The sequence below is a fragment of the Andrena cerasifolii genome, chromosome 4 (assembly GCF_050908995.1).
Source record: "Andrena cerasifolii isolate SP2316 chromosome 4, iyAndCera1_principal, whole genome shotgun sequence".
Classification (NCBI taxonomy): Eukaryota; Metazoa; Arthropoda; class Insecta; order Hymenoptera; family Andrenidae; genus Andrena; species Andrena cerasifolii.
The window spans coordinates 10,414,017-10,441,008 of NC_135121.1; the positions used below are offsets into that span (position 1 = coordinate 10,414,017).

Here is a 26,992-nt window from a genome sequence, read left to right on the forward strand (position 1 = left end):
CCAATGTATCGTACAATCTCGTCCCATGAAACAAACGCTCTGGATCCGCGGTTGGACCCAGCGGGTAATCGACAAACCGATTGCAAAGTTACCCTGAAGAGACGTACTCCCATGCGGGAACGAAAAATGTTTCTCGTAAACAAACTTGTGCAGGCAAAGAGTCGTCTTGTATTTGACGACGTTTTCCCGCCAATGGACAGAACCAATCACGCGGCGCGCAGCTCCGCCGCGCAGCCTGTGCCGCGCGCGGGCGGACGCGTGCATCTCGCCTCGCGGCGATACACGCGCGGGATCACAGTAAAATCGCGGGTTTATCGATGTCCATCGTCTTATATTTAAGAGTGTCTTGTTCCACGATTTGTTTCAGCGAGTTACAAAGCGACGTATTGTAAGTATACGCCGTCAGGTTCCTTAAAAATCTAGTACGGTCTTTTACTGATCGCGCCTGCGCAATCGTCCTAGCTATTGTCTGTATGCAACAAGCGTATATTCACTATACGTTTACAATGTTTTTTGTTTATCAATGTTTCCTTTTGTACTACAATGCCGATTCACGCTATTCGTTCTCTTTCTCTCTAGAACTTCTACGGGCACCTAAGAAAGATTTGATTAAGCTTGCCCCGCGCATTCCGACAGATCTACGATTACTTCTCCCAGGACAAAAATGAGCGGGAGACCTATCCTTTAGACTTGGCTCAGCGACTCGACAAGGTACAAATTCAAAAGTTAAATAGCGATCAAATATCCATTCACTTGCTTCCCGATCGTTCTGCGCCGTTTCGACTAGCAGCAAACAAAGGGTGACCCAAAAATGAGGTCTTTTTTAACCTCTTTTTGGTCCCACCATTTTGGAACTGAATTTTGTGGCAAATGATACCTTATAGCAGATGGCTATCAGGGAAGGTATCGTTTCGCATGAAATTCAGTTCCAAAATCGTGGGACCCAAAAGAGGCTATTTATTGGGTCACTCTTTGGCGGCACCCCTGCCTGTAGCATTTTTAGGCATGGACACACTGGGCAGTAGCCCCAAATACAAAACATTTTTATTCCCGTGGGTGGGCAGGGGCCCCACTGCGTTGCTTTGCCCCAGGGCCTGCAATGCTGTTAAGACGGCTCTGAGCCCTGCGCGCGATTCGCTGCACCGATGCTTACTAACCTCAAAAAAACTATCCTAACCGTGTCGCCATTTAAGTTTCGAAGTCATCCATTCCATTCGTTATCATTAGCGTTATCGTCGCCCTTTACGATCGAAACCCGCGAGTATCGATAATCCGTGTAAGAGGATATGTAATATCAAACGTGTGAATGTAATTGATAAAAGATTACGGAGCTCCAACGAGCTCCTCGGTAGCCTCTAACCGTCGAGTACCGGTCTCGCCTAAATAGATCTCGAAGAGTTAGCATTTCAAATAGTTATTTCATCGACGATTATTCGCTTCCTTCGTTGTGTGATATATACGGCATCCGTTGGAATATCACAGTTCATCGAGTATATGATATGTAGTTAGCGATTTGATCGATAGTCGTTCGATAGTAGTAGTAATAAAAGTTTCCTCCCCGAGTTCTAGGTGCGTGCAGGGAGGCGGCGCGTCGGCGTCGAGCGACGTTCCCGTATCGTTTGACGTTCAAACGTCGGATGAAATGTGTAAAGTCGAAAAATACAAACTGGCCAGAGGCGCTGGTTGCGGAGTAACTAGACGCGGGTGTGCAGCCCGAAGCGTACAGATTCTCATCGAGATTTCCCTAAAGCGTATACGAGAAAAGGTGCCCTGGCGATTGCTACCCCGTGCGCGGGGTATCACAGCGGCGTAGTCCGACTCCCGTTGGCCGTCCAACCCCCCCGCGGGGGTCTCGTTTCGCGGAGTCCCAAGACTCGTGATAACGCCGGCCGTACACCGGCTACGATAAAGTCGTAAGCGGCGTGTTATGACACGCGAGATGTAAGAAAATAAGTGACTTTATAAAACCGGAAAAGATAAGATCGTAACGCGCGGTTCGCCGGTGGGCCACTGGCATTGCTGGCTCTTACGATCGAGCGGAACGAGCCCTAAACACAGATTACTCCCTTTTCGCGTAACAGTGTTTCCTCCGGTGCGTTTCTCTCCGGTGAACGCGATCCTCCCTTGTACATGCCAAGGCTATTCAGACCCTTATCGACTAGGATGTTGCTATTAGTCAACAGGCGCGCAGGCACTGCGCGCGTATGGTCGTGTTGGTTGCTTTAACGCGGGCGAACGACTGGCAACCCGTCCCCGGTGGCACCCGACGTTTCAAAGGAAACACGTTGCTCGGTTGGAGGGTTCATAAGGTGGCCCGGTCCGAGCGTGTGCCAGGATTGTTGCCGCGTCGCCCGCGTTTCTTGGGGAATCAGAAGCACACCGACGGCCTGTAAAGGCCGGTGTATCCGCATAATCGGGCGCGCAGTGCTGGCAGCAATATCGCCGCCGCTGATAGATTGTCTTGCAGCTGCGAGCACTCGCAGATGAGCAGGTACATCTTGTCGCCCTGCGACATGGATTTGTGCAGCGTGATGCGTCTCAGGCCCACCGATTTCGGCAGGTATCGGTATATCATGCGGGCACCTGGAAGATAGGAAACAGGTCGGTTCTATCGAGTCGTTCTTCGAAGGTGGCCTGGTCGAGTTTATGTATCCGGGGTAACCCGCCCTTCCGTACGAATAGCGACGCTTTGGGAGGATTCTAGAATCCCGAGGATTGAATACTAAAAAGGTGAAGGACGTTTAGATATCGAGCAGAAGTATAATTCAAGGTCACCCGTGCCTTCTTCGCGAATCAATGACTCACGCTGTGATCGAACCCTTGTAACCCAACCCAGCTATCCCGGCTACGGTATACCGAGTAACCTCGCAATCCTTGGCGCCACCACCCATCGATTTCCCTCCCTGGCACTTGAATGCCCCCGCGCGGACGAGTGGATGGAATTATGTTAGAAGGGTGTCGAATAGAGTACCGGTCCAGTAGAGCCAGTTCTGCTCGAACTTGAGGCCGTCGTCGCCCTCGAACACCTTGAAGATCGAGACGATGTAGCCGGTGGACGGAATCGGTGGCCTCACGCCAGGTGGTTCCAACGGCGGCCTGGCGATGGTGGCTACCTCGTTGAACAGGTCCAACGTGTGGCTGGCCGCGTAACGAAGGTCGCGGGGATCGAACTTCCTCAGGGCGGCGCATTGGACCTCGTTGTAAAAGTCCACGGGGTCCGTGTTCTGCTTGTTTATCAGGTAGTACGTGATAAACGGGAAATCCGCTGAAATTCAATCGTAACAACGGTTCACCGTGTCGTTCTTAGGCAGTTACATTTAATTCGCCGTGGAAAGACGTGCAGGCTCGACTAGGGTAGACGGAGTATCTAATTCAGTTCCGCGCCATTCGAGACTCCAGTGTTTAGTATCGCAACGGGGAGAACGTTCAGTCGGGGTACAGAGCCAGACGTTGGTATCAGGGTTTGTCGGTTTTTAAAAACCGTTTTTTGTTGTAAATTTAGCAAATTCGAAAACTGGTTTTTAAATTTAAAAAAGAACGGTTTTATAGGCTAGAATTAATATGTAAACATGAATTAATTGTTTAATTAAAAAGGTTAGGTAACAGTTTACTGTAAAACTAATCTTCATGAGTTCATATTTTCGGAAGAAAAATACTAAATGAAATAAAGATTTATAATTTATATTTTGTACTGATTTGAGTTATTTTAGTTTTTTTTCCAGTTGGTTTTATATACAGTGTATTTTATTGTTATATTTTTGTGGATCCACAAATATTAAATGAACTCAACAATTTTACGGATTTGTATGAATTTTAGTTATTCTAATTTTGTTCATTTATTCAGTTTTGTATAGATAAAATATATTTTATTTTGTTTTATTTTTGTAATTCCATAAATATTGAAAAACTGAAAAATTTTAAAATAAATACAAATATTTATTTTCTATTTTAATTACATTTTTTTGTGAAAATTCGAAAACCGGTTTTTTCAAAAGTCGATATTTGTACAAACCCTAGTTAATATCTACTAATCCAGCGTTCGTCAACCTTGTTACACCTGCGGACAGGCAGAAATAGGAGAAACATTAGCCAGCTGACGGCTAAGATAGAAATACAAACCAATGTAGGTAGTATTTTATTTATTAAACCTAATGTTATAAAGTTACAATTTAATTTATTTATTTATTTTTATTAAATGTAGCGGCCACATGACTCCGGCAAAATTTTTGGCAGACCGGCAGGAGACCACCGGTTGAGGAACGCTGTACCTACTGATCTATTACGAGGCGTCGTCGGATTACCATTTTTCTCCATGTTCGTGAGCAGAATGCTCTGAGAGGCGGATGGCGCTATTTCGGCGACCAATTCGGCGGCAGTGTCACGTTGCAAGACCAACGGACGAGAAACCGGAGATTCGACTACGGGATCCAGGGGCTCCAGGGGCGTCATGAAATGCGCGAGGACGCATTGCTTCGGGTCCTCGACCTCCAGTACCGACAGGGGACTTCCTGCCCGCTTCTTGTCAGCTATGGGCGCGTGCTGGAACGAGTCGGAATAAAGCTGTGGTTGGAAAGAAAATAGACGATTAATCTCTATGCGCAATGTCCGCTTCTATTCGGTTCTGTGGTTAGCTCGTCGGGTTAGCCGAAGAAACCGTAGCTAAATTTCTCTGCGCCTGTTTCTCTGAGGAATCAGGGTCAAGGTTCTGTCCCAACGTCCACGGGAATTTAATAGCTACCGTAAACTGGGGGAACATTGGCAGCACGGGGCAACATTGGCATACCCCGGAATTATATTGTTTTACGTCAGATTAGTAAAATTTAACCTGTTAATGCTATTTATATGCAATGCTATTAATGCTATTAAGGTGTAAGAAATAAAATAAAGTAGGAAAAGAACAAAAATTTTATGCATTTTGACACTTGTAGTACAATCACAAAAGATGCAATGTTATGATAGGATACTCAAAGCAAATGCAAACATGTTAATTTTTAAATTATATAACAAAATGTTTCAAAAACCTGCCAATTGTCCCCCAGTTTACGGTACGTCGGGTTGTTCGTGAAACTTATTTTCCCGTGTGACCGCGCGCGTCGCTCACAGTATGCTAGCACGTCATTCATTAGATCCGCGTTTGTTGTGCACCGCCTCGGTGGCCACGCTTTTATCTATTTTTAAGCGCTTGAGGCCGGGCCAGCAAGGTCGCCGTTCGTCGCGGTTACCGGGTCTCTAAGGCCAATAACTCGAGCGTTCTGGTTTTAGCAGGTGTATTCCCGATTAACGTAACTTCGCTGCGGCTGTCCGAAAGTCCGTCCCAATCGAAATAATTGTCGTCGGCCGTGGAGTTATATCGCGGACCGACGCGTAGACGCCAACGCGATGCATCATCGTCACGGGGACCGTTTCGGGGAACCGCGTATTATTCCACCTCCCAAAATCCGCCGACCGATTCGCGGTGCTGCGAAAGAGCGCTCTCAGCTGATCGATCATCGCGCCGTGTGCAAGTCTCTAACCCCGGACGGACGTGAATCGTGAAATATACGTTCGCGGAACGACGTATGACAACAGGCGTGTAATAAAATACCGGTCAGCAACACAGAGAACGCTGCTAAATGGTGGAGGGTGAAAATGGTATTCGCGCGCTTCTGCGATCTAATTCCTTTGGTTCGCAAAATTTCGAATATAGGTACTTGCTGGCTTGGTAACTAGGTACCGAGTCAGTAGTTTACAAAACACGGATGTTGCTGACGTCTGTCCGCGAACTTAGGTGAGCAAGTTTTTACATACCACCTCGCCATTGGATAGCTTAGGTTTCGACGAAGTTTTTGTTAGTTGATAGAAGTTTGTACAAAACTAGACACACATACCGGAACTCCTGCCGGTAAAAACCGCTCGAGGGACGCGAGGGGGATGATGAAACAGTCTCGGTCCAGGGTGGCCAGGGAGATTGGCTCGCCACGCGGTGGGCTGTTTCCGGAAACCACGAGGGGCGTGTACGCGCCGGATGCCCGGTTCCCGCTGAAGGAGACCTATGGGGCACCATACAACACAGGATAATTAACTCTGGCTAACTTAGAAGATCGATTAGTCCCCTCTTTCAAAAGTCAGCCCAAAATCCTATATAAATTCTAACAATTCTTGGCGAGGAAGTGTTTTACATTGGGGACGAAGCACTCCACCCGGCAGTGCGCGCGTGAGGGTCTACTAAGTAGGCCTCTTTAGCAATAGGGTTGACACTCACAAGGGAAGATCCCGAACTGGAGAATTTAAAAGATTCTGAAACTTTGTGGACATGTAGGGGATTTTCTCCTGAATACAACGCAATTTTCTTTTGCTATCCATTTTCACTTGAAGGGGGTTAAACTAACCCCTGAAGATTCGGCTATTTTTCGATTTTATTTTGTAACACGCAATCTGTGATAGAAAAAAGTTTAAAGACAAAAGTTACTTCTTTTAATTAGACTTATCAAATCGTAAAAGTTTTATCAATTGTTTAAACAATTAGAAAAAGTTATAAACAAAAATATTAATGTTTTCTAAAACTTGTTGTTTCACGTGAAATCTGAGCTAGAATGTTTAAATAATTATGAAACAGCATAATCCATATTTTTGTCTATACAATTTGATTTTTGTTGTATTGCGGAACTGTGCTCCTCGACAATCGAAGAACTTTTGGATCCCATTGTAACGTACCTTAATCTGCGCGGCGAGCAATGTTCTTCTAACATTTATTAGCAAAAACATTTCAGCAAAAAAAACTACGTTGCAATCAGGAGGGAATTCCCTACATATCCACAAAGTTTCAGAATTCTTTGAATTTTCGGGTTCGGGATCTTCCCTTGTAAGTCTAGTTACCAGATACATTGTTTGCATTCCGTATACAGGAAAAAAAAATAAGTACCATGGAGTAATGTTAATGTTCGTTTAGATCTATATTGTTCGAGTATTAATAAAGAGTTGCAAACACACAGATTTTTCTATATCGTAGTCAATCAATGTTACTTTTTACTGGGGGTCCATGAGCACTGCACGTGGATATTGTGTTTCAAAAGTTCACACGTGCACTGCCGGGTTAACGGTATCATCCAAGAGTACAAAACCTCATCCACCTTTACAAAACATAAACGTGCTTCTGTTTAAAATGAAACATCGATAGCCCCAGAAATCTTCTCTTGGTCCTCTTGAAACAAACTTCCCTCCAAAAATCTCAATATCCTCTCAGCGAAGCCGAATCGCAGTCACACACGACATTCGTCCGCCCCTCCGTGATCACTTCTCGTTGCGACTTGCAACTGCGTGCCTCAGAACCAAGTCCCAGTACATGATCAATCGGTTGATCAGCCGAATTATCGCGCTGCTGCTCGGCAACCGAAACTGCTTCCTGCGGTAATGCCGCGCGGTAGTTTCGTACACGTAGCCGAGCGTTCGTTTACTGCTGATCGTAAACAGAAAGTGGTGCGCCGCTGATCCCACTCGTATTTACCAACGCTTCCGCCTGAAACCTTGGCTGTTGCATTTTTAACGGTCGTGTATCCGCCGAACGGCACCCCTGAGTAACAAGTGAATTCTAAAGTCGACACCGACTTCTCTAGATGTAGGTTAACGCGGTTCCTTTCATTGTTGCTGCGCCAGGGGTATTTCGAGGGTGACGTGCCGTGATTTATGGCGACATGCGAATGCCTTGTAACGTCCTCCTGACATTTTCGAGCGGGTTACACCATGGGGCGTGACATTCTCGACGCTGTTGGCGCGAGGAGCTTCAGACGGTGAAGATCGCGGAGATCAAGAGGGAGTTGAGCGTGTCTTAGCTTCGCTGGGGGTGGGCCCAGCGCGAGGGGATGAATCTGATTCCAAGTTGCAGCTTCTTCGCGGCGCGAACCGTTCCTTTCAATTCAAAGGAAGCACCGAAAGCCATTTCCTATTGTATACAAACCTGGAGTTCTCATCCTGAGCTCAGTCGCGACTATTATTACTAATTTAATTATTTACTTTTCTTCTGTCGGATGCGCAATAGCGCGTGAAAACCCCCTGCGAGGTACGCTGCAACCGGTGCTCATAGAGTCTCGCCCTTGGTGCTCGTAATGCGTTCGAACGCAGGTGCGCTGGCAATTGATAAACGTTTCCTAACAATGCAACGCGCGATTGAAACGCAGAAGTTAAAACCTGTGACGTTCGAAAGCCAAGCAGCCGCGTATTCCCAAGCTCGGTGTGTACCTGGGAATTATTAGTCTCGGGCTCCTCTATCCAGTGCTTCTTGGAAACTCGATTCTGAAACTCGCCAGCATCGCGGCCAGGGATATCCGCCAAGGATAAATATCAGAATGATATCCATGACAGGATGCACACCTTGCACGCGAGGCTCTCTAGTTACTTGATAGTTCGATCCTCCGCGGTGACATCCAAACTAATTTCCATTCTAATGCCTGTCCTCTCCTTTTACTTTTCAGTGGAGCATCCCGTTGCTTCCTGTTCGCTACGCGAGCCCGTTTCACGTTCGAGAGGAGATACGCATTTACATTCGGAGAGGAACCGAGGCGAGATACACCGCAGCCTGGTACGTACCCTGTACATATCCTCCATCCTGCCGAAGGTGCTGTAAAAGTCCACCTGACAGATGGTAAGTCACTTTACGTTCCACCGTGGCGGCATTCTAGCCGACAATTTTCGAATTCGCCCGAGTGCAGCCGTAAAACTTTAACACTGTTGCTGCACGGGAATGTATCGCAATGATATCTGCGCCCCGCAGTCGATACAGTTGTCCGTCCGGTGTCTCTCGGGCGTTGGGGCGCTTTTTATTTCTGTAATCAACGTTAGAGACACCCCATTCGCTGTGCACCGCGTTAGCCAGCGAAATGGCGCAGAACGACCTTGATTACTCCCTTCAAACTCCCAGTTCCACCCACTCGACTGCTACAAAGGATGCTCTCCAGCTGGCTATTGCTATCCGCCGTTCCATTAAACATCCAGAATATAGTCTCCTCCGCTTCGAGGAGTGGATACCGCTCTCAACTTAAACGTCCTTGTAAATAACGTAAATTGATATCAGGCGACCCGTTTCCGTGACCTGTCCCCATGAGTCTCTTCCCTTCGATTCTTTGATTGCCCCGCATCTTCTACAAAAGTACACCCTTGCGGGTCTTCTCCATTCCCCAGAAGCTACCCCCGTTTGTAGCTGCCAGCGCGAAGGCTAAAGCTCAGGGTATCTTCCAACTAACAAAGATAAGCTTGAGGATCCATCTTCGAGTTTCAGGTTCAGGCGGTTGCTCTCTAGCTACTCCCAAAAATCCGCTCCGGACGCGGTTCGTATCGGCGATCCAGGGAGGAATTCGGGCTGAGTCGGGGGTCCGGAATGGGCACAATGAGCGGCGGATATCGGGCATAGTCGGTCGGCTGCCAGGAAATTTATTGAACGTCGCGAGATCCGCCTTGGCGTGCAATAAGATAGCGAGTTTGCGTGCTGGTCGGGCTGGCCGGCGTAGGTGTAACTTTATGCGGCCCGTTCCGTGCACGGCCACTCGTTTCCTCCATAATTCCGCCCGCCTGCTCGTCTCGCGGAAACTATACCGTGTTCATAGGTACTCGTCCCTTCTCGGCTACGTGTCCGCGTGTACGTGCATCCTGGCCCCGGAGGCGTGCACTTCCCGCTGAAATATCGTCACAAGTGACTCGCGTCCAGGCCGGCCGTGTTTCAGGTAGCCACCAGTCAATAGCCAGGGTTACTTGCACGTGGGGGATGAGTTGCGGCGTATTTCCTCCCACCGCTGGCTCTTGCTCGTTCGACCTTTTGTGAAGAAAAAAAAAAAAACAACCCACGTACCCTCTCTCCTCCGTGACCGCTGCGGCCTCCAGCTGGGAACGCTTTAATCGCGACCGGCACGATAACCGTATCGTGTCCCTGATCCATCGCGGATGTCTGTTCATCGATACCCAGCGGGGGCAGGGCGAAATGGGATTTGTAACGGTTCCGCGAGCAGTCGTTTTGTAAGGATTCGGGATTCGCGTCGCTCTGTAATCGCAGAAAAAGGGGCTGGTGTTTTTCGTTGACACGTTGCAAGTGCATTAAGTGTCGCTGTCGGGTAGATTCGATAGGGTGCACGATTCTTCTTGCGTCCTTCGGATCTTCGACATTGGAGGATCGTGCATAGTAGCTGTTCGCAGTTGGTGACTGATTAAATTCAGTCCACGTCCCCTAATTGGACGACACCTGAGCCGAAACATCTGATTAGACGGGAGTGAACGGCCGCACGTTGCGATCAGGGTGCATCAATACCGTTCGCCTCTTAGGTGGACCCAAGGCAGAGCGGGGATTAATTTTACCATTCTCGGCTTGGTAAACACTGTCTGCAAACTCTGCAGGAATGGGGAGGGTCTTGTTCGTACCTAGATGCTTCTTCGCGTTGCTCAGAGCTGCCTCTGTGTATTAATTTCGTTAAGCTGTGCCTGCGTGCGAGCCCGACACCCGTGCAGGGTATTTCTGAAGCTTAACTACTCCCGGAGTGGATAGCAGGTTTTGCTTGCGTTTCTTTTAACTGCCATTTCCCCTGAAACACCCTGTGTACCCGCAATAGACTCTACCGCTATTAAAAACCTATGCTCCTTCAGACGAGACACCCACTCGACTAACAATAGCTGCTCGGAAACCCTCGGCAACCCCGAATCTCGTCAAATCCACTTATCTCTACGATTATCGCCACTTTCCTTCTACCAACAACTGGAAGCTGGGTCATTCCACGCTAAATCGATCACTTTTCTCCCTCGAAGTCTCGAATTTTTTTTAAACTTGAATATGTTGTAGTCCTCGTGGAATTAGGGAGGGTTTAAGTCATCATTTTGTCGATTTCGAGTCTGTTTAAAAAATGCAGGGCCTTGAATTTTGCGATTTTTGCCTATTTTCGTGAAAATGGGTTGTACTTCTGAATTTTTATCTCGGAAACTATTTGTCGGATTTAGTTGATTCTTACGACATTTTAACGTGGAAGGATTGACCCTTCTGAATAAATTTTTTCCACATCGAAAAATTAATTTTGCAAAATTGAAAATTATAAACAAATTTTTATTTTGCAAATTCGGGCTCGAGGTCTCAATTTTAAAAATCCGAAAAAAATACTATCATACTCCTTGAAGTTTTTTCTACAAAATAACCCTATCTGCAGGGTGGTGCGGCTCCTATTAACAACGCAGTGGGGACTACTACGGTCGACTGACCACACCGTTACCATGCCATATTACTTCAATGAGGTCTAAAAACAATATCGATGGATCCTGTACTCGTCTAAATAGTGCAATTTATACCTGCAGAAGAACTTTACTAACCCACTCTTTGCCAATGACTTTTTTTATAAAAATCAGATTTCTAAGTTTAAGCCCGGTTCGCTTTAAAATAAATCCTAGACATCGGGGGAGAAAAGTGATCGATTTGGCGTGGAATGACCCAGCTAGAGAATCAAACACAATCCTCCACCATGCACCATCCACAGACAACAAGGACATCCATACATACGTACCTGTCTAGACGCAGTAGGCGTAGCTGGCTCAGAGGGATCCTTCTGCTGGCCCAGCAGTTTCCTCCTCGCCTGGTTCGCTGCCCCCGAGCCCTGTCCTGCCCCACTGCCTCCTCCGCCGCCCCACTTGATCACATGGGGCCCGGAGTTCCTCCTGGGTGGCGGCCCCAGTCGCTCGGTGGGCTCCTCGGGAGGCGAGCCCAGGGCACCGCCTGACGGTGGCGTGAGGAACAGGTGAGTCCGGTACCCGAAGCCCTGGTGCTCGTGATCGGCCATCGACGGGATGTAGCCGAACTCTCGGCTCCGTCTAATCGGTCCGCGTGCCCCGACGGCCGTCTGGCCGGCGCCGCGCACCACGCCGAACCGCGTCCCCGTGTACCCCAAAGCACCTGCCCCGTATGTACCGCCGAGGGCCGTCCTACCCTCCAATCCACCTCCGCCTCCTCCTCCTCCTCCACCACCACCGAGTCCCTTCTCGCCGCTGAAGTTCTTACGGAACATAAGATTCATGACTATGACTAAGTTGTCCGCCGGTCACCGTTTCGAGAGTGTTATTGTATTCTTTTTTTTTTGTTGTTGTTGTATGGCGCGTGGTTTGGTTGTTTTTGGTTTTGTTTCGCTGACTCGGAACGCGAGTGGAACAAGCAACGACCAGCGGTGGTGGTGGTGGTGCTCGACGATCACGAAAGCGTCCCTATACAGGCAGCTCCCCTATGCGTGTCCCTTTCTCAGTCCCCCGCGACTTTATACGTTTCAATTACTGTATAATTGCTTTTCATTCGATCAGCTAATTCACTAGAGCGTTCATACAGGGACGATGGTGCTGAGTCTTTAGACGGGCCAACGAACCCAGCCTGTCGAGCTTCATTCGAATGGGAACAGTCGAATGGTAACTGTTGCACTTGCGGTCAATACCCTTTGTCACATACTCGTAGGAAAGCCGGATGGATTCTTTAGAGTCCAGAGGAACGCTTTCTCAGCTTCCTTGGGGCGAGCGGTATTAGACAGGAATGAGATCTCAGCGGGGTTAACGAGTGGTTTAAACGGGCGTGATTCCCTGGCACACTCGTGCACTCGTTTGTTAGGGGGTGATTAAGTTTCCGGCGCGCCAGGGATCAAGGTGGCGTTAGAAGATTCAGAATTATTTATTCGGGAATCGCGCGAAGCGTCGCAACCGCCCCTACTTGCAGCGGAAACTTTCGAAACGGGGATTTAACGGGCGTTTCCGTGTCCCTGCGAGTGGCGCGTAAACTTTCGCCCGTGCCACTTCTGCTCGTTCTTCGGAATTACCCGCGAGGAGCGACGTACATACCGAGACAGGCTCCTCCCTACTTTTCCATCGACGCGACCGCTAACAGTTGCGCAACTTTGTCGTTGAAAGGAACACAATTATACCTACTGGCTGTTTATGCACGCTAGCTTCTGTTTAATTCAAACCAGCGAACCCTGCATTCCATGGCCGCAACTAGATCCTCGATCGAGCTCCTTTTCCCCTTCGCGACACCCCTCCGTCTCATGCCCCATTGTCCCGTATTGCGGGGAATTTTCGCGTCGGGCGGTTTCCCCCGTGCGAGTTTCTTTGCGGTGAAAGAAACCGGCACTGTTTCAGTTTCACAGCTAGACTCTAGCGTAGAGAGGATATAGACGCGCTCAATTTAGCTCGCCAGAGACTTCAAGGTCCGGAATTATAATTGCAGCCGGTCTAGTCGAGCGGGAAATGATGGATCGCGTGTCACGCAGGAATCAAGGATCTCTATCCTTCTCTGTCGTGATTATAATTACGAGTACCGTGTCCAATTGATACGCCTGATTGCGCGTCGTCACCCGAACTCGACGACAGCTAGTGCCCCCCGACTTTCGGGATCGGAGCTTCTCGAACTCCTTCTCCACGCAATGTCTTTGTAGCTTCTTCCTTGCACTCTGTTTCCAAGGAGGAAGTTTTTCCGAGGAGCTGTGCGTAGTAAGCTTCCCAAGCGTCTGTACACCGTCTGAGAAGCGTTGAGAGTATCAGAGCCACTCAAGTTTGAACCGTAGCTTCGCAAAACGCATTAGAAGAGCCGACGCTGTCGGAGTTAATGGAAGATACCGCGCTACTGAACTTGGAACAGTTGCGAACTGTACAGAGGAACCGTGCACGTTTGCCACGTTTGTCTTCCGAAGTCTCTGGCCGCCCAGTCCTTTTAAATACAGTCACATTCTAACTGCGTCCCGCCTTTTCCTTGTATCGCGACGATTTCGCGAGATGAGCACGGAACAACGCGTAAATAGACGTCTCGGACCTCGGTTTAAAAGCGACCAGGAACCTGGTCTCCTCGTCAGGGAGGACTGTTCAGTCGACCCAGCGACACTGACTTTAATACTCGAGAGTCTCGATTGATCTGCCGCAGCCACAAGGACTGTCTTGTCACGACAACGTTCGGTGTTCACGGCGCAGCTGGTGAAACGCGAACAAGCCACGCCGGATCGCATTATTCCCGCCGGGTCCGAATCAGAATTTTGGTACGTTTCTTTTTTCGCGAAACCTTGGGGATCTCCGGACTGACGGCCGGTCCAAGGAAGCTTTTCGGGAATGAAGTTACGGGACTTCTCGGCAGAGTAATCGATCACGATCGATCGCATTCGAAACTCGTAACGATTCGCCTACGACTCCGGAAGGGTCCCTTTAACCTAAGTTCGAGCGTTCATCGACGATCCCCACAAGAACACCCTAGAGCCCCAAGTTCTCCACTCGTTACCCTGAATTTCCCAAGGAAAGAAGAGTGACGGAGCCCCAGCCGCAACGACAGCACTTCCACATTCTTCTTCCCAAGAAAAAGTCCCGTACTCTCTCTTTCTCTCGGATCGGATGCACCTTGGCCAAGGGGAGGAAGATCATTCGTATGCAACGTCGATGGCAACGCAAGTGCAACAACTAGGAGGCAGGGGTGTCGCTCGCGCGTTCACACTCCGTTTCGCTGTGTACCTAGCCGACGCGAAACGAAAGTATAGCTGGAACGCGACGCCTCGCGGGGACAAGGGCTGAATTAACGAGCGCCAATCAAGAACACCGTCCTCTGCCCACCGAATTCGACAAGTTTCCGACTGTTCCACTGGCAACCGTTCAGCTTTCCCCCGTGCGCGACGGTAATCGCGCTCGGGGAATGATTTGCGAGGGAAAACCGCGTGGCGATGCGAACGTTAAGCGGGTGTCGCGACCGCCTCGGGGACAAAAAACCGCGACGTTTCCCCTCCGGCTCGAAACGAACAGGCATCGGGCTGCGCACACAGTGGACTTTCACAGGGGAAGCAGACAGCAAGCGACGGACAGGGGTGAGGAGCGAACAGAATCTGTGAGCCGAACCTGTTACACAATCAAGACACCGTTAACCCAGTCCCGCGTGAGGAAAGGGGTTGTTAGCTCTACGTCTACCGGAGGAACGTCCGTCGAAGCGGAAAACCCCGTGATCGTAACCGCGTTCGCCGATCGATACGGGAACGGTCATTGTCAGTCGGGAAGAAACGGGAAAGCGAACTCCCGCGTTACAACCAGTTGGAGCACGGCGAAAGCTGAAGCTGAAGCTTCCGGGACTCGCGGGAGGATGGGACGGGTACACAGGAACAACGTCCCCAGTGGCAGGTGGGGGGGGAGCACCGTTCTCTGTCCCAGCACAATTCACGCCACGATTCACAAAATTCACAAAACGGACAAGGAACATTGAACAGGACGTCACAGTCGCGTTCCGGGGGGGCCGACGGTGGCGCATTGACAGTGATAGGGACTTGAACGTGTCCTGAACGGGGTACCTGGTGTATCCTGCGTGTTGCACAGTCGATGGGCGCGATAAACGGGGCGGGCTGTGCCGATGCGTCCTTATCACTGACAGCGGGGACCACGGTCGCGAGGCGCACGTGCTCCGCTATGCGCTAGATCGATACGATGTTTGAAATATTCACGGGTTCGATGTGTGTCGCTATCGCGAAGGCCGTGGCCGTGGACGAGGCTCGTTATCTCCGCGGACCCTCCGCCACCCCGTCTGCGACTTCCCTCTTCCTCTGCCGCGTCCGGGGAACACCGTCGATCGCCGCGCGGATTAGATCGATGGATCACGGCCACCGCGCGCTTCCCTCTGTCACGGCGAAAGTGAGGGTTGCTCCGCCACCAGACAGCCTCGCACTGAGCGTGCACGAGGCGTCGCGACGCTGACCAGGCCCTCGCCCTCGCCCGCTTCGGCCAACCCGCCCCCGACCGACTCCTCCGGGCCACCACCTGGCGGACCTTGCGTGCTCGGCCGCGAATTCTTCTGCGTTTCACCGAACGAATCGCTGGAGAATTAAGGGCGACTCGGAGATATTAGTCGCGGTCGGCGCGGTCACGTTGCACGCGGGTGGATCGGTGACCAAAAACCGCGGCGCTCTTTTCGAGCGACCGATTGGCACTGGCTGGCCTGCACGAGACGTCGCGACGCATGCCAGGACCCTGAATACCTGGGGTGCACGCAGACACGCGGGGGAGCGACGCCCCGGGGCCTGTTGCGCGAGTGTTTTCCTGCGTTTCTTTGGCTATCGAGGAATACAAGGGGCTCCGAGTGGCCTAGGTTCGGATCAGGGCTTTGTGGCTACAAGTTTGGCTCGAGTAGGTGGTTTATTAAGACTTCGAAGGGAATAATGATAGACCGCTAGTCACGATCAATCTTGAAAACTCATATCGTTTCATCGGCCAAAGGTAAAGTCAAGTAATTCCTTGGACCCATGCCACGTTGGAAAATTAACCAACCTTGCCGCGTATATTATTAGAACTTGTTTTTCGTCGCTGCTGAAAAAAAAGCGGCGATCTCTGTAGGAGAGGATTACGTTCTTTAGCATTGCACTGCGAATTATCGCGCCGTTCAGAGCGTCAAGCCTGGGTTAAGCTTGTAATCCTGTAACCCTATTACCTCTCGGAGGAAATCACTCCCGGGGTTATTGCTCTTAATCTATCAACAACAAACCACGATCTCGCTGCAGTGTATCTCAATCCTTCTAATTTTAATCGCACATGCATTTAATAATAATATTTATTTTACGGGACAAGCCCATTACAACAAGTACGTGCAGTACAGTAATTTGCACAGACAATATAGGAACAAACACCGTGTTCGAATCAGCAAAAAACAAGTGAAAATATATTTATAAGGAGTATAAACAGTTCGGCGTGCCGGTCAGACGTAGGTCTGGAGTGTAGGTCTGGGTTACTCTAAATAATGCCATCAAGAGCCAAGGCTTTCTGAACGTTCTGCTTAAAACTAGAGAGGGGATCGGCAAAAAAATCAATGTTTGCACGATACCTGTTCGAGAGATCGCATATTCTGTGTTGGGGATCCGTGTTTCCGACCCAGGAGGAGTAGCCAGTATTTAGTGTTTCTTATCGCAGGGAGTCGCCAAGTATCGAAAGTACCGCGCGACGAGGACACTCTGCCCTTCTCCTTGGGTCGTAACGAATCCACAGCTCGAAGGTACACGAAGCGAACGTTGCTTCGCACGGGAAGAATATTAATTCCCGAAAGTCCCGAGTAAGTGCTCGATGAGGCCTCGGGGATTTACGGCGCGGGTGTTATCCGTCTTCGTATCGCGATAACGAGTCGATAAGTTGCGGGAGGGAACGACGGAGCTTCCGAGGGCGGGCGGACTTTCGCGAGGATGCAAATTTGTTTTCGAATGTAAGAGGAAACTCGGGACACGGTGTACGGTTTCGTTAAGAGCGCTCGCGGAAGTGCACCCGGCGGCTAGGCGCTTCACATTTTAACGCTGTTATACCGCGCGAGGCTCGAGTGGCTCGGTTATCGGCCGTTAAAATTGGAGAAGTATCACGGCGGTGTGCAGCGAAGGCGTGAAAAATTGCCGTCGCTGGTAGATCCGGGCAACTTATCGCGCTTATTCCACTCGTAATCTGAGGAAACGGTATAGCTATCCGACCTCGGAGTTTCTTGGTCGCGATACCTTCAATTGCGGAGCAAAAAATCAAGGAGCTACTTAGTATTACTAGACTGTGAGGTCGCCGAGTTTCAAGTGATTCATCCCGTAGAAGGATGTTTCTTTTAGGATTTCCTTAGCCTTCGGTGTAGTGTATTTTTGAACGAAACCTAGGGGCTCCCCTGTTCCACGCAGGCTCCTCCGAATTCGGCAATCATCGCCGAAAAACCGCCGGCGAAATTTACGGCGACAGAGCCGTCACCATGATTCAGAACGCGCGACACCCGCCGAATGGAAATAAAAAGCTGGCCGTCGATGTTCCGCGGCTCGTTTCCAACGATCTCGCCAAAATTCACGCCCACGGACATTTCTGGCAGCGGCTAGTTCGCTCCCATCTTTGTTCGCGGGTCAACGAGCATTGCTAGCGGCAAGGGAAACGCGAAAAGAAATCGGTCGTCGTTCCCCGCACTCGGTGGAACCGGCGATCCCGTCGCCAACTTGGCACAACTTTCCCTCCTGATAAAACGTGACGGATGAAGCCTGGGTGGCCTTTAATTCATTTCTGCGACGTCGATTGGGAAGATAGGGCGGAAAGAATTTTACAGCACTCTTTACTAACCACAGCGAATTTCGTTCTGATGGAACCATCCACTTGCAAGGAACGCTATTCAATTGATGATGGAATCACGCAGATTTCTTTATATAGATCGACAGTATATGTCACAAAGGTCACAAAAATGTAAATTAAAGGTGCTCCCAACAGCTGGTCTGACCTTGAAAAATTAACAAATGTGGAACAGGGGTAAAAGAAAAATGAGGGAAAGAGAACGACAAATCTGTTTGTTCAGATTTAAATATCTCTATTATATGAAAATACATTATAGTAAATGATTGATAAATTCATTAATGATAGATTAATAATTAGAAAAAGTTAATGGTAATAAATGATAATACTAATGATGTCAGTGACATGTTTAGACTGTCTCGTTGATGAAGGTACGAAAGAATCAGTGTTCGCTCGTTGCAGTCCCTGTGAAATTTATTATTGCTTCGATCATTTTGTTAAACCTTCTTGTCGACAAGATTATCATAAATGTAATGGTTAATATTACCCACTGTTGTGATTTCATTAGTGTTATCATTTATTATCAGGTCTTTTCCGACCTGATGTTCCTGTATAGGGTTATTCACGGCCAGATTAATTGTCACGAGCTCGTTGCATCGTTACGTTTTCAGGCCCCTGTACGGTCATTGCGTCTGAGACCCCTCTTTAAGCCAAAGATACCGGAATATCACCACTATACTGCTGACCCCATAAACCGTGCCATGGAGGAGGTCAATCAGTGCCTTGTGGATATATATTTGTTCTCTACTTCTCAAAATTCATTTCGGAATCAATTGTTTGAACAACCCTTAGTATAATCTTTCAACCTCGCTGTAGCGTTTTATTGTTTTGTAGTTCGCGGATGGTTTTAATCTTACTTGTATTCACCTCTACATTATGTACTCTAAAGGGTTTTTTCCCGTATATAATAATAATAATAATAATAATAATAATAATAATAATATTTTTTTCTAATTACTATCTACATTTAATATACATACATTTACTATAATATATTTTCATATAATAGAGATAATTAAATTTCAACGCACGGATTTGTCGTTCTCTTTCCCTCATTTTCCTTCTTTCCCCGGTTCCACCTTCGTCGATTTTTCAAGGTCAGACCAGCTTTTGCGAGCATCTTTAGTTTACATTTCTGTGACCTTTGTGACATATACTTTCGATCTATATAAAAGAAAAATCTGCGCCATTCCATCATCAATTGAATAGTGTTCCTTGTTAGCTGCCATCGGAGCTTCGATGATCAGACCCATCCTACAACCACTTTGCGTATCACTCTAATCGCCCGACCACCTCGGGAGAACTCACCCTCTGTAGCCTACCCTTCAAGCCCCTGACGGCTAAATTTACTTTACCTTTGAACCCTTCAGTCACCCCGCATTCAAGTGCACCGAAGATTCTATCAATCTCTTAGCGAGCACGAATGTAACAACCCCTTAACTTCGATCCTCCCAGTTTCAAGCGCGTTCCGTATCACGCTCCTCCCTGTCCGTGCGCCTAAAATAATAGAAGAGGAAAGCGGCCGAAATGAAAGGAGTACCAGCCGGTTTGATTAGTCTCCCATTCAGAAACAAACTCAAGCATCATCTCGCCGGAGAAGTTTCAGTTCGCGCTACTCGTCCGACTGGCGGGCATATTCTACTGCGAGCGTCTAACGAGCCCTTGCTCCTCGCCGACAAAACAGCCTCGAACACGTTTTGCCGCCGCGCTCCTCGCAGCTGCCGTTCTACAAGCAGCTACTTTTTCATCCGAGGCGATCGTTCGTTTGCCTTGCAACGAAATACCCAATTAACTTGTTTGCGAACGACCGCCAACTTCTCACCGACGTTTTTCCGCCGAGCGACACGGCAAGAAGCGCGCCGCGGATCTAGAACGAAACGGGGCTGTTGCGCGCGGCGAAGGAGAGACGAAGCTCGGCCGATCGGCATTATTCACAACGCCGATACAACGAGCGATATTTATTCTTGGCACTCGCTTCGGGTCCGAAGCTATCGCGCGTATTTAACGGCGCGCTGGCGGTACGACAAAACTATGAATACCTCAAGGTGGCCCACGCCGCGGAACGACGAGCTCCGGGCGTAAATTCAGCGCAGAAATCAAAGAGCGTCGCGCCGATCTTGCAATGTCACGGCGATCGATGGCTCGCGATCTAGGCGGCTCGTCGCTACGAAACGACTTCGTTAATCTCCTTAATGGCCCCGTGCTCTACATTTTCTCTCGGGCACGGGTTTTCTTGACAAATCTTGCCGCTCTGTTTTCTGGATTATGCGCGAGCGCGCCTGCTTATGCTTGATCCATTCGAGGGCATCGCTCTTGCGGGGCTCGCTTAGGAAGTTTCAAGTTACTCCGGAACGTTCATTCTTCGAACATTCACCTTGCACCGATACTGGAATATTCTAAGCGATCGGCGTAAACTCGACGAAAACTCTGGCCTGCCATGAGCGCGGCTTGCACTTTGCAGCTGCGTAGCTGCGTTTGTCGAAGAAGTTAGGTGGAGAGGACCGGGGACATGAATGTATTAATCGTCTGCTCGGTATACAATTGCAAGCGGAAGGAAATTTCAGGAATGTAACGTCTCCTTACGCTCTTCTCTATTTCCAAGTGGAAGACACGGCTCACCTCCCCAATTGCAGCGTTTACGATGTGCACTCCAATTCAAGTATAACTTCGAAGGCGGTGTACAAATTTCTAGCACCGACGTTTCGTGGCAACGTCCGCCTCGAGTGACTCGAAAATGGCATCCAAGAATCGTCTTAACCGGTCCCCAGTATGCAATCGCGTGGAGCATCCAAGTTTCAGCTAAGTTGTCCACGATAAAGTAGAACGGGAGCGTTGAACTTGAACCCGGAAGTTCAAGTACGCGGTTCAATGTCTTTCTCGTCCATGGATTTCGTCACGTGTGTGGAATAACCTTCTAAAGAGATCAATGCACCCTTAATGCAGCCCCTGTGTTCTCTTTTTTTGTTTAATCGTTTCTCGATATGCAAAGCGAGAAATCGAACGAATTCCCTTGGAGAAGTTTGACGAATTATACAAAATGAAATTTCGATTAATTCCATCTTAATTGCTGCATAGTGTGATTAGCCTTCGATTACCAGTCTACCTTTTTAAATGCCCCTTCATAAAAGTTCATCATGCACGAATGCGGATGACAACACTGAAAGTTACCCTTCGCGTGCGCGAGCTGCAATTCGTTCCGCGTGACTCTCGATACAGCACCAATGTTGCGGAACTTGCAGCAAGTTCAAGTATTCATCGATTTCCCGATGCACACGAGCCTCGAGTTCGCTTTCACGCTACTCCGCGCGGAAAGCACAGCCCTGCGCGACACATTACCCCTGCATCGCACGATTTGCAAAACGCCATCTGTAAAGTGCGAGCGAATCCCCTTGAATCTGCGTATCGAGAAGGCACTTTCGATGTAAAGAGTGAAGGACGCTTTCCACGTGCCTTCGACAGCCACCGTGTTAAAACGGGAAAGCGAAGAAGCCGAAAGCAATATCAGAAAGGAAGAACTAGCGTAGGACTGTTTGTCTGGCCACGTACGAGCCAGTTCTACTCGCTCAACTGTAATCCCCTCGTGGACGATACTTTGGACGGAAACCCCTCGAACGTTTGAGCCTACCTCGGGTTAATATTCGCCATCTGTGAACGTCTGAGAACGCCTCACAATCGATCATTAGATACGGCAAAGAAGTTCAGCCGGAGGAGCTCCTAAGAACCATCTCGAAGGCGATCTACAGTGAGCTACTTCTTGCAGAGGTACGTAGATCCTCCCTTGTCAGTGCAAAAACACGTCAGAGGCATTCCCAAGGTTACGCTTCCAAAATTATCAGTGGCTTCCACCCGGGCGTGCTTCGTCATTCTCCGGGGGGCGAAAAAACACGTGGATGAGAAGCGAAACATCTGATAGCAACCTAGGGCACAGGAGGGTGCACCTCGAAGATGGTATTTTCATAACTATCGAACCCAGTGGAAGAAAGGCAAGAAAATAAATACTACAATGCTTGGATGACAAAACCCAGACACCTAGGGGTTGCAATACCGGTAAACCGGTTTACCGGTAAATCGTGAGAAATACCCTAAAATTTTTACCGGTAATTTGCCAAATTTTTATCATTAATTCCATCGACATCTACTACGGTATCAATAAAAAAACACTTCAATTACTAATAAAGACGAAAACCGAAGTATCTCGTGAAGAACCAACTCTGATCCAAAAGAAAACTACGAATCTGAATCAGTCATGAAAAAATGAACGTATTTTCAAGTAGAAAAAGTAAGGAGAAAATATATACTATGAATGGCATATTATAGTGGCTGGATTATTTTGTACAAAAATTAGGTAGCGATCAGGAGACCAAAGTTTAGACGAATTAGGTATGTTTTTGCGTGCTTATTTGATAAAAAGAATTGTTAAGTAAAAAATATTTAATTATGTATGTAAGTTAAGATTCTTTTCATAGTTTTCGTGGTCAATAGTTATACAAATATACCTATTTTGTGTTATATTATTTTATATTTTATGTTCAGAATAGTTTTATTTCCATATATTTTTCATAATGCTCGATTAGAGTTAAAAAAAAGTTTTTTTTTGTAATGTTTACTCTTATACTTTCAATACCTTAAAAACTACCGGTAAATTATCGGTAAACCGGTTTTGATTAAAAATTTCACCGAATTACCGGTAATTGAAAAAGTCGGTAATTTTGCAATCCCTACAAACACCCTCTTCTCACCCTCACTAATAAGAAACATCCCCGCAATCAACGAATCACCCAAACTTCTCTGCATTCCCCTACGCAGACCACTAGTCTACTCGAATTCCACAGCCTCGCAGTATCGAACCAACAACTTCTTACCCAGGAACAGCCCACTCAAGCGTGAATCGATCGAGCGAAAGGGTTTAAGGTACTCTTGTAAAAAACTTAAGACTAGTCGGGCACGGATGCTCGACGATCTCGGTGGGCAGAGCGACTGACCGACCGGCAACGTTCGAAGGAATGCTCGAGGCGCAGGTAGCATTCGATTCGTTTGTTTCTAGAGGAACAAAGTCAAGTACAGCAGAGGGTGGAATCGATACGAGAGGCTTGCAGGGGGCTCGATCAATCCTGCGTGACCGCGTGCCGCGGGATCAGCTGGCCGCGCTCGCCACGCGGAAACGCTGCGACGGGCAGAACTGCAATGCAAATGCAGCTGCGTACTATCTGCATTCCGTGGCTCGCGTTTTACGTACGGCCTTCGAGCGAACTTACCACCGACACGCGTTGCCACACAATGCCTAGTCGCAATTACGTTCTATTTTCAGTGGCGACCGCGTCTATCACCAGCCGTCCCACCTGAGAACACGCGCCGTAGCTGCCTTTCGCGGTCTTCCCTTTTAGGGTGGTTCCACTCAGCAGACTTTCAGACCCGCGGCTTGGATGGTATTACTGTAGAATTCCGCTGTGGTCTGTCGAAGGAGACACGGTTCCTTCGCGAAGTTTGTATCGGGGAATCCGAGGGGTGTACGGCGAATGTTGTAGAATTTCGTGCTCGGTGTACGGTAGGATCTGGTTTTCGTATGCAAGGTAGCTGGCTTCTGGATCAGTGACGTACAAGTTGATCCTCCCTCTGATGTGAGAAGAAATAGTAGCTTTATACGCGTACAGAAATATTCAGAACCATTTGCGTATGAATGCAGGATAGAGAAGGAGTATTTGCGTCGCGTGGCCACGGGATTCTTTTTGTCTTTCTTTCATCCTGAATGCTATTCCTGGAATAATCGCTTTAGGCCCTGTGACTTATTTAAAAAGATGTAGAGTATACAGCTCTGTTCGGTGATAAATTATGTAGAAGACAAGTTCGAAGCGTTGGCACGAGGAATTCTTTTCAATTCAGAGACCGCCGGTATAATCTGGAAATTTTCGACAATTGCCCTCTTCCACGTTGCACAATAAATTCAAACAGCTGGCTGATCCATGGCGAGCGAACGCGTAGCCAAGGATCCAGCGCGGGGGATATAAACACTGCGAAAACGAGTGAAAGAGCACCGAGATCCTTGCTCGTTTGCTGCAGTTCAACAAATAGTAGTAAAATGGCTAAACGCTTGACACAACGTACTGTGGGTATTTATCATCCGCAATAAAATTCGCGGCCAAACATTTGCACGCCGGTCGGAGCCAGTGTAACTTACGCGTTAGCGAAATATCTCCATCGCATTGTCCCTCGCCTGTAGCACTTTCCGTCCCCGTGGCACGGATTGGAAACACGCTGCACAGTGAAATACTATCGAAACAGATGCCAGACGAATCGGAACAGAAACTTTGGGTTCTCCGCATCAGCAGGACTCAGCGTTCCGTTCCGTCCAGGAAATTTATCTCTCAGAAGAACTATGAGGGTTCAACGTTGACAGGATTGCCTTTGGAAACGTGCAGATTCGATTCTGCAAGTTGAACCTTGAAATTTCAGAAGATTCGTCACTCCTAATTCGCTTCGCAGGTGCGTAGACTAATCAGACCGCGTAGAATTTGTCCCCCGGTTGTTCCACTTGAACAGAGCACCCACTAAATCGCCCCCTCGAAATCTCCGATTCTTCAAACGCTACGGCAATCTGGCTGCTCAATTGGAGCAGGTTTCTAGCGCTCCCAGGTCAAGAGTATAATATTTTTGGCAGCGAAGTATGACTCCCACAATACATTGTACGGAAACGCGATAACAGAGCCGTTAACCCCAATATTAGTCAAGCACATTGGCTCGCTCCATCGACGTTCAAAGTCGCGTCAGGAGCAAGCGGGTTTTCACGTGGAATCAAATCTGGCGATACTTGCCATCGCGTTCAACCTACGCGGGCGCGGGAAATTCTGAACGTTACATGGGACGGTAAATAGTCGCACGCCATGACTGGGTTTCTCCATTTGCCGAGTCGATTGTCCGATTCATTGGACAGTTGTGATCGAAAGGATGAATTCTAATACACGAGCAGCCTGTAGCCAAGACCGTGACGATCTCTTTTTCCACCGGACGCGGATTATTTATCGGCGCCGATATCGAGTGCCGTTTTCTGCCTTTCACCGAGCAATCGGGTAAATCGAGCTGCACAGAGGGAGGAAGTGGACAATCCTTGCGAGATAAACCTGTCCGCCGTTCTGCGCGTGGAATGGCACTCGCTTGCCTCTAACTGCAGAGCAGAGAATTATTCTAACAGCCATGTATTCGATCTCAGATCCAAACGGGGAATCAGAATAAAAGCTGGAAGGAGGTAGACTCTGTTTACCCTAGAAACGGACAAATATATTTGAGAAGAAAGAAGAGTTTCTCGAGCAAATTGTACCCAGACACTAGCGTGCCGTATCAGTTTCCCATATTTCTTCCCGATAATGGTATTTATCCAACGCGAAACGCGACTGCTGAGCAAATAGGTGACGCGACGAATATCTCAGCGAATCCTTTCATTCGCCACGTTGAGTTCCGAACAACGAGGGGGACCGGCTTATCCAGATTCCTATCGAATCGAAGGTGGAGCGAACAGTCTCGCGGAGCCTGAGAGGCAAATCTGCTTATTCCCGTCGATGTTTGTTCGACTCGATAAGACGCGACGAGCAAATTTATTCTCCCCGACATAATTTTCGGAGACTCGCGAGGGGCTGAAAGGATCCTCCGTGACAGTTTTCCGCGGGAGTATCGTCGATAAACAAGTCCGCCGGTCTTTCCCGCAGCTCGGCTGCCAGCATCGCTCGAAGACAAATCATCGGGACCGCCAACAGTCGCGTCGACAGCCCCTCTGACCGCAGCTGAATAGTTTTATCTGTGCCCGATAGTCGAGCGGAGTCTAGGTGACAAATACTTGGCTCACTTCGCGGATCCAATATCGGGGAAACTTCCCCTGGGGAGAGACAGCCTCCTTAATTAGATATTTCGCGCGTTCCTCTGGCCTACGACTCTTCCGCGGTTCCCGGCGTTTATCGAGCCACTGAAACACCCGCTGACTTTGCGTCTCCTAAATAAACGCGACGGAGGTCCTAACCGCAGCGGTTGCAATGAAAACAGCCAGGCAGTTATCGTAGGATGATTGGAAAAACCTCTGCTCTTCAATATTACAGTTTCTCGTTAAGTCCGGTAATTTAAATGCATCGTCGTCGAGCCGCTCTACTGTTAATCGATGATTTATCTCCATCCACGCGTCGGGTATCGATCATTCCAGCGATCCATCGATCAACCTTTCCACTGTTAATTTTACAGCGAAATCGAGGTGTTAGTTTAGGGAAGCGATGTTATCAGCGAACACGGTTGCGGGAATACCGCCCAGCACTGGGAAACACTTTGAAGGTTCGCCGGTGGATTTTAGCATGGGAATATTTGAGATATTAATCCCAGATAGCTCGGTTATTATCTCCGCAGTATATAGCAAGAGTTACATTGTTCGCCTCTCTTTGTTCCCACGGAGGATCGTTTTAACCACCGTTTGATCCCGCGCACGTCGCTCGATATCGCTGGGCCGTCTATTTGCACGATGTGTCCGCTGATAAAGCGGATCGACGTGTCTGTCCCTGTCCCGTTAAGTAACCGGCCGAAAAAGCCGATATTTACAGAAGCTGGCCAGCTTTCATTCGTCACGCTCTTGGCCACGCTTCTGTCGCGGGGCGTCGGAAATTGCAATTAATCTGCACACGCGCGGCAACCTCCGCCACTAAGCCATCGCGGGAGACCGGGGCAGAGTGAACCCCGGGGTAAAATGAGCTTCCTTAATTTATTCTTTAACAATAGAATGTATTTACAAATTTCGGTGACGTAATAAATGTATGTAATACGTTCAGGTATCGAAAAATGGAATACCGCCCAGCACTGGGAAACAGTTTGAAGGTTCGGCGGTGGATTTTAGCATGGGAATATTTCAGATATTAATCCCTAAAAAAAAAAATTAAAAATCAAGTTTTAGAGACTTTGTTTTTTTTTTCAA

The 26,992-nt window shown here is 48.5% G+C and overlaps 1 protein-coding gene across 6 annotated transcripts in view; it reads right to left on the bottom strand.

The window, feature by feature from the left end:
• Nucleotides 1–2,230: 2,230 nt before the first annotated feature.
• The window catches only part of LOC143367653 (uncharacterized), a 29,550-nt gene continuing 4,788 nt past the window's right edge, over nucleotides 2,231–26,992 (bottom strand). The window contains exons 1-6 of one of the 6 annotated variants that reach the window (XM_076809708.1): nucleotides 15,285–15,927; nucleotides 11,505–12,363; nucleotides 5,868–6,029; nucleotides 4,302–4,560; nucleotides 2,972–3,265; nucleotides 2,231–2,583 (exon numbers count right to left, since the gene is read on the bottom strand). In XM_076809708.1, coding sequence (XP_076665823.1) covers nucleotides 2,369–2,583; nucleotides 2,972–3,265; nucleotides 4,302–4,560; nucleotides 5,868–6,029; nucleotides 11,505–12,011 — 1,437 coding nt within the window. In that variant the 5' untranslated portion in view covers nucleotides 12,012–12,363; nucleotides 15,285–15,927 and the 3' untranslated portion in view covers nucleotides 2,231–2,368. The other 5 variants (XM_076809707.1, XM_076809706.1, XM_076809711.1 and 2 more) reach the window with 5 other exon arrangements.